Source organism: Lactuca serriola, chromosome 5 (genome assembly GCF_051521515.1).
Source record: "Lactuca serriola cultivar US96UC23 chromosome 5, Lser_US96UC23_V15, whole genome shotgun sequence".
NCBI classification, from domain to species: domain Eukaryota; kingdom Viridiplantae; phylum Streptophyta; class Magnoliopsida; order Asterales; family Asteraceae; genus Lactuca; species Lactuca serriola.
Window position 1 is genome coordinate 184,651,828 of NC_136412.1, and position 8,556 is coordinate 184,660,383.

At 37.2% G+C, this 8,556-nt stretch overlaps 1 protein-coding gene across 1 annotated transcript; it reads left to right on the forward strand.

Moving 5' to 3' along the window:
- The first annotated feature begins 6,105 nt into the window (after window positions 1–6,105).
- Window positions 6,106–7,888, forward strand: LOC145050008 (uncharacterized). Its single transcript, XM_078998328.1, has 5 exons — window positions 6,106–6,345; window positions 6,806–7,165; window positions 7,379–7,597; window positions 7,678–7,750; window positions 7,826–7,888. The coding sequence occupies exons 1-3, from the start codon at window positions 6,106–6,108 to the stop codon at window positions 7,481–7,483; spliced, it is 705 nt and encodes a 234-aa protein (XP_078854454.1). The 3' UTR covers window positions 7,484–7,597; window positions 7,678–7,750; window positions 7,826–7,888.
- The last annotated feature ends 668 nt before the right edge of the window (window positions 7,889–8,556 follow it).

Consider the following 8,556-nt stretch of genomic DNA (forward strand, 5'->3'; position numbering starts at 1 on the left):
AGTCATTTTTTTAAGAGTGATGCTATATATGAACTTTTTTTTTTCAAAGTTCAATATTAAAAACAATTTTTTTTCCAAAAAAAGGTCCTAATATAAGGTTAAAAGAACATATTGTAAAATACTTATTGATCTACATGAGCAAGCATTAAACGTTTCCATCAATACCCAATAAGGTATATAAATCATGTCTCCTTCTGTAATGAATTCCAACGCCCCACAATGTGGAATCCCCTTTGTCGCAGCATTCCATAACTCAAACCACGTCCGATAACCAATATGAAGAGAAGTTGTTGGGTCAAAAATATGGTTTATACTTTGCTTTTCTAGGAAATTGTATTTTTATGTAATATATTATGTGTTTACGGTCCAATGGGTGTTTACGGCCGTAAACCCTGTCCACCGGCCCATATTCTCATGTATATATATAGGGGTGAGGGGTGTGAGGAAAAGATTGATGAACACTAGAGGAGCTTAAGTGTGTGCATTTGAAGGTGTTCTAGAGAGAGAAACTAGAGAGAAGTTTTGTGTGTGTGAATCTTTGTATCCGGATCTTCATTCTAATCATATCATACATAAATTCATCATCTTCTTCTTCTTTTCCTTCTCTTCTATTTGATCTGACATCATCCGTTTGATTGGGATTCTGCACCATCAAACGGATCTGATTGATACACAGACATTTTTGGGGACTTACAATTGGTATCAGAGCTTGGTTGTATCAATCAATTTTTTTTCACATCTGGAGCTTATTTGATCTTATTTTGAAGAGATTTTTGTGTGTTTGGATAGATCTCACAAAAATAAGGGGAGGTTTGTTCTTCGTGTTTTTCCTAAAAACGAGTTTTTGATCGAGTTTTGGAGCAAAAAGGGTGAAAAAAACGCTGTTTTTCGTCAAGAACAGCGATTTCTGGAGAGTTTACGGTCTTTGAAGGGTTTACGGGCTGGAGTTTACGGCCGGAAACGAGTTTACGGCCGGAAACTGGTCGCCGGAGTTTGCGGCCTCGGCTCGGCTTGGATCGCGTCTTGAAGAACGGCTCGGCTCGGTTCGGCAGTGGACTACAACAGCGCTTTAAAAAAATAGGAACGACTTTTCGTCTTGCAAGGATCAAACCTGCGACCTCCGGATCAACAACCCAAGCGCCTAACCATCTCGGCTAGCCAATCCCTTGTGCATTCACTCCGAAATTTAATTCTTAAACACTCCTAGTCACATCCAAACTTTCACAATTTTGTCAAATTCAGCCCAAAAATCAATTTCTTTTATTTTTAAGCTCCATTTTCAACCAAAAATTTTAATATTTAATTTTTAACTTTTAATTTTGACTTTTTACTTAAAATTTTGACTTTAAATTTTAAAATTTGACCTTTGACTTTCTTGTTTGACTTTTAAATTTTCAAATTTAGCTTTTAAGTTTGACTTTTGAGTTTGACTTTTTATATTTGACTTTTAAGGTTGACTTTTGAAGTTTATAGTCAAGGGGCATTTTTAAATTTAAAGTTTGACTTCTAGTTGTGCTTTACGAGGGAATTGAAAAAACATGAAAGAAAGTCGTCAGGATCAGTTAAGACAAAATTTCAACATGTTTGATTATATCCCTGGAGAAACCCTCGAAACTCAGTTGCAGCGATTTACTACACTCACTACTAAGATGAATATAGCTGGGATCTTCTTGTCCAAATCTGAGATAAACAAAAAGCTATTGAATTCACTTCCAAAATCGTAGGATATGAACGTGGCTATCATCAAAAAGAAAAATGATCTCAATCATCTTAGTCTTGCTGATGTAATTCAAGAACTTGATGCTTTGAAGTGTAGAGAAACAATGAGTTATGAAAACATTCCGGTCACTGAAGTTACATGTACTCCAGCTTGTGAAGCTACGATTAAATTTCTTCGGGAACAAATTGATTTATTTAAAAGAAAAGTTGAGGACCTGAGATATGAAGGATATCAACTCAGGAAAGGACAGAAACCCCTAAAGGCTGAATTAGAAGAAAAAAACCAAAGACTTTAGGAAGCTTCAGGAAGAGTATAGCAACAAGTGTGAAAATTATGACTATATTAAGAGACAACTTGCTGTTGTAACTGAAGAACTTGACGCATTGAAAATTAAGTGTGGAAAAACAGACGTTAGTTTCAAAAATTATACTACGTCAAGTCAGACAGTCGAGTCCTTATATGAAACCCAATTAAAATTCAAAGAAAATCAAAAAAAAGGTTTAGGGTATGATAGTGTACCTCCTCCTTATAATCATAACTACACATCCATCCCTATGACACAGGACGAAAGTGACATGGAGCCATATCTTTGATATGGCAAACGAGCTGGATTTGTGTCAGGAGGAGTTATTAATATTGAAAATACTAATGTTTCTACTTCATGTGCAGGAAAAGTAGCAGAAGATGAGAACGAGGAGAAAACCATTGAACAAACCAACATCTCCTTGAACTCTGAATTTGTTGCTTCGAACTCAACTGCTTCTGATCAACCTGCCGTTGAGAAATACAGACCAGCAATTCCAACGCAACAGAGTTCTTGTGGCAAGTGTGCATGTGGGAACAACAAGAGACAAGGAAAGGATACACCACTAGGGGCAGGAAGAAACAATTTCCCAGTGAAGAAAAAGACTTGTTTTCACCGTGGAACACCTGGTCACATTGCCCGAAATTGTCCAAATCGCGCATACGTTCCTTACTATGCACAAGGCTGGCAGAACACGCCAAGAAGGAGACACTTCAAAAGAAACCCCTCAAGGTCACGTTCAGAAAATGCCGACTGGAATGCCATGAAAACCAAGAATTCAACTCCCAAGGCCAAGAATCAAACCTCAAAGGACAAGAATCAAAATCCCAAGGGCAAGAAGGGAATGTCGGCCAAGAAGTCCAATCCAAGAGATGCTTCCGTGAAGCCAAAATCAAAGTCATCTCAATGGCCGACATCAAGTTCCAAAGCAAGTACCGAGGCACCCATCAGATCGAAAAAGAAATGGGTTAAACCCAACTACAAATGGGTACCAAAGGCTCACTCTCCCAAATCAACTAATGACTCTAATATTTCTACATCTTCTGTTTGTGATAAGCAGGACATGTCATGGGAGAGAGTACTGTGCAAGGATGACAAAGGTTGACCCAGGTTCAAAACGGACTGGGTTCCAAAGACCAACTGATCTCGCTCTGTGTCGGAGCAGCCATGGAGGCATATCATCATACTTCGGTTTGTTGGTAGTGGCTATTCCTGGCATATGATTGGGGACATCTCTCAATTGTACAACATTCAGACATTTGTTTGAGAGTATGTGTCCTTTGCGGGAAGAGAAGAAAGGAAAGTGATCACTCACGGGGTTAGTGCTAAATGACATGAAGAATTTTTGGATCTGTTCTGAGATTACGCGTGCTGTTCTCAGACCTTCTGGATGCAAATTCAATCGGTGACTTAGGGTTTGCGTTTTCTTCTCTATACTCCTGAGTTTTTCTTAAGCTGATTCGCTTTAAAGACTAATTTTTGTTTTAGGATAGTTTAAATTTGCGCATTTACTTTCGTTTCTCTCATATGCACAAATTTAGGGGGAGAAATATAAAAACAAAACAAAAATTAGAAAATTTTCAAAAATCCAAAAACATTAGAAAATCAGAAAATCAAAAATAGGTCTGTAATGGAATGTGCTTGCAGGAGATGTTTTGGGAAGTGATATTATCAAGTGATAACAGGCAACCTGAGTCTGCGTAACGTACCCAAAGTTGAAGGGTCTATGCTCTGATTTGATGCGTCAGTAGGCACGAAAGATTCTAAATGGACTTGACTAGGCAGAGTTGAACTTAGGAGATTTATAGACTTGATAAACTTTGACCTAGTTAGATCCATTCAGCTTGACAATACGACGCTCGTATAGGTTGATTAGGGAGATATATATGGGAATCTACCCATCACATTAATTGACCCCGTACTTGGAACCGTGGATTAACTTTTCCTCGATGTGCGGATTTTGTCCTTAATTCTGGTTGGATGGGGCGACTGGTAAATTCTGATAAATTAGGTCTGTAGAAAATTGTTTTCTTTCTTTCTATCTGTTAGTCATATGTTGTCTCCTTTACGTGACCTCAAATCCGACCTGGTACACAACATATGCAACTCTATTTCTCTGCAAGTTATATATATATATATATATATATATATATATATATGAAATTCCTCTTATCTGTTAACCATATGTTGTCTCCTTTGCGTGACTTCTAATCCGACCTGGTACACAGCATATGCAACCTTCTTCTTCTCAATCCCTCTAAAGTAATAAGTAATAGAATTCTGAATCTATTCTCTCTCTGAATGGTTGTCTGCTCACCTGATGTAAGGAGTACTCTGGAAGTTCTTGATAGCTGGGGCATATCAGGAAGCGGGAAACATGTTCCAGTACACTTAAAATTGAACTCATACAGATTGTCTATAGATCTCGCTGCTTAATTTAGGTGGACAACAATATCCTTGGTTGTCGTCAGATGAATGGTCCTTAAGATATAGTATCTAAGGAATTAGGATCAGATATAAATTTTAGGATTTTAAGTTCACCCTGTCTTGTAACAAATAGTATGTCCTAAATCTGTCATAATTTTTCGTGTTTAACTGGACCACAATATCGATGATCGACCAGACAAAGATGTGAATATGAAAGGTACCGACAAGTGGATAAAGATTGTCTAAAAACTTTGATCCTAAATCATTCTTAAAGTTAGATATCATTTTATTTTTGTTAAATTTGATCATAGTTTCTTCTAATTTAAATATTAGGGGAGATTTAAAAATTTTAAAAACCAAAAAAAAATCATAAAATTAAAAAAATCCAAAAATAGTGTTATTTATGTTATATTTCTTGTTCAAGAAAATTAAAAAAATCCAAAAATATTTTTGTTTCTGTGCTAAGTTTTCTTTTAGTTTTGTTTTGTCTTGAAAAGTGACTTCAGGTATACATAAGACTCATGGAGTTTGTGTTGAAGATTTATAAGCCAATGCTTCGTCCGTGAGCATCAAAGAATTCACATTCGAAGGACCAATAAATGAAGATTATTCTTTCAACATTCAATCCTTCAACCCCAGAAGCAAGGTGAAGCTGAAATTGAATAATATGTGACGGATTACATTGAAGCCTCCTCAATCAGTCTGCTGCTATCTATGAACCTGCTGAAGTGATCCAGAAGATTTGTTCCCTCTGATGTTCTCTCTGAAGATTCTCAAGCTGAAAGCGCTATCTTTCAAGAATCAGTACATCAAGCCTCCTCACCCGACGTGCGTTCAAAGCCAAACTCTGAAGAAAATCCCAACCGCTCAATATGAAGTCATTCATTGAAGATTAATGCTGAAGCCAAGTTCCCAATGAAGATTAACAAGAAAAGCCAGCTACTTTTAAGGGGGAGCTTGTTGGGTCAATTAAGTAAAGAAATCTATAAACCAAGGGGGAAATTGTTGGGTCAAAATTATGGTTTATACTTTGCTTTTCTAGGAAATTGTATTTTTATGTAATATCTTATGTGTTTATGGTCCAATGGGTGTTTACGGCCGTAAACCCTGTTTACGGCCCATGTCCACCGGCCCATATTCTCATGTATATATATATATATATATATATATATATATATATATGGGTGAGGGGTGTGAGGAAAAGATTGATGAACACTAGAGGAGCTTAAGTGTGTGCATTCACTACTAGAAAAAAGGCCTTTTACGACGCGCACAATACGACGCTCATTGATCTATGTTACGCAAAGGAGAGTGACATTAGAAAAATGTCATCTCTTCAAAAAATTTAAGGATAGAAGACACGCATTATTGCGCGCCCTTAAATTAGTGTCTAAAAAAAAAACACGGAGGGCACCTATAATAAAATGCGCGTCGTCTAAGGATGTCGCTTTATAATTTTTAATGGAACGCGCGTTCCATCCTTTAACAGTAGGGGGAAATGAAATTCTGAAAAAATTAAAAATCCCGCCTTCCTTTTTTTTCTCCTTTCCCTCTTGCCTTGGACGCTCCTTCCTTCCCCCTCCCGACATTGACTGCTGCTTACTTAGCTTCTTCCCTCACTTCTACCTACTGGAACCACCATATCTCCCACTCGATGTTGAAATTGTTAGAAAAAGCCCTAATTATACTCTCAAGTCTAAATACAGAAAAAATAGAAGATGGTGAAGAAGTAGCAGTAGAGGAAGTGGAGGATGAACAGTCGAAAATGGAAGGAATGGCATCAATAGCGTTGTTACTAGATGGGTCAATCTCGGGTCATTTTGTTCAGCTTCCCGAGTCCGTTTATTACCAGATGGGTCAATCTCGTCTTTTTGTCTCGACTTCATATCTCTCTGTAAAGCAAGCGACGACTTCATATCAAAAGTGGAGGTGGCAGCCTAAAGACTGTAATTTGCCAAAGTAAGCATACCTGAAACGTGAAATTGGCAAATTGGATTGCACAGAAACGCGATTGGGATCGGGAATTTTGGTTTTGGAACGCCGATTTGTGAAATTGGGATCAGCATATCCTTTTGAATCGGTTTGTCTTCCTTTACCTCTGTACTCTCACTCACTCTCTCTCCCTCTCTCTCTCTCTCTAAGCCCTAAGCTGCCACCATCAATAATAAAATAGTTCGATCAAGTTTAGTTCAATTCCTGATCATCGATTTGAAATTCTATTTCTGATATGACCTTTTGTGCAATTCTTTGACCTTTTAATCTTAGGGTTTATCTTCATGAAATCTAATCTCTGTGAACGAACTAATACACTTTAGGATTAGGGTTTAGTAATGGGATTCCTTCGTTTTTGTTAGGGCGATGTGAGTAATGAACCAAGGAGAAACACACAACAATGTAATCAAGAAGAAGATGTTCCAGTCTTGGTTGATGCAATACTTCCATTATCTGCAGCTGCCATGGCTTTGCCACCTTTATCTATTCGAGGTGATTTGGGAGTTGTTTCTACTGCTGGAGTTAGATATGCATATCCACTCCTAAAATCATTTGCAAAAATGGGACCTCAAGGTGTTCTTAGTGCCACAAAGCTTTTACGCGCTTTTTCAGAAATAGTTGATTCATTGGGACTCAAAGATCCTTTCATTAGAAATTGGGTGGATCTTTTGTCTTTCTTACTTGCTGAAGTGAAATCCGATGGTGTTCTTTCAGCAGAAATGGTACATAATCATATCATACATTAAAAAGTTTCTTTTAAGGTAGTTTTACTTTTTGGTATGATGGAATTGAGGAAGGAATGGAATGGGCTATTCCATTACCACATGTCCTCATCCATTCCATTCCAACCAAACAGAATCCATTCTATTCCTTCATATTTTATAGTTCTCTAAATGTCTAATCTTTTGCCTGTATATATATCCACATATTTGCAGATTTATATGTTTGCAGAATGGTATAAACCAGGTTGTAGTTTAGAATACCCTGTTGGTGGAACTGGAGCACTTGTTGAGGCTCTTGTTCTCAGATTTTCCTTCTGATAAACTTCCAAAAATGTCAGAACCTTCACAACTTATGACAGAAAATACACGTTCTGATCTTTATGTTGCACTCCCTGTTCTCAGTCAAGGAAAGAAATGGGTCTTACTATACAGGTAAAATTTCATCTTCATCATATTTTCAGTTTCACATTATTCTTGAATCTTGATATATCATTATCTTTTTTATATGCTAGTACATGGAGGCATGGCATATCTCTTTCAACCTTATATAGAAGAAGCAATCTTTGCCCTGGGTTAAGTCTACTGGTAATGTCTTGTCTTCAGTAACTATGCAAAATGTCAACTTTACCCTTTAACTGAAACTTGATTAAACATTTTCAGGTTGTTGGAGATCGTAAAGGTGCAGTGTTTGGTGGTTTAGTTGAGGCACCTTTGAAACCATCAATAAAGAAAAGATACCAGGTTTGTAATTGTTTAATTAAGTTCGTTTCTCTATATGTTGACAAAAGACTTTTCTACCCTTTTTCACTATGATGAGTAAATACTATACAGGGATCGAATGATACATTTGTGTTTACAAATACACCAGGGCGTACTGTTACAAATACACCAGGGCGTACTGTTAATAGAGGAAAATAATTGTTAACACAGGAACTTTTTCTTGTTTATTAACAGCATGGATGATGATGATGGTGATGGAGAACCAGAAAGTGCAAGCCTTTGCAATCCCTACGGGTCCAACTTGGGCGTTTTACCACCCTATTGTACTGCAAAGTGACATCACACCTAGTTAGTTGGTTTGGTTCATAAATAAACAGAGCTTTCAGATTCCAGTAAGCATTCTGGGAATCTTCTTCAAGAACATGAATATTCTTGAAGGGATTCTGAGTATAATGTGAACTGAAACTTGGCAGGATTGTGAAAATTTAAAAAAAATTGACTCCACGACATTGGTTTTCTGATACTCGTGCTGGTTTTGGTTGCAGTTGTCAGGGTTCACAAAGCTGTAATGGAAATCTTAGGATTCAGGGCAGAAAATCAAGATTCAGTCACCAAAAATCTATCTCTTGCGTTTCAGGGAGCCCAAATGATGATCAAATCCAGGGGCATAT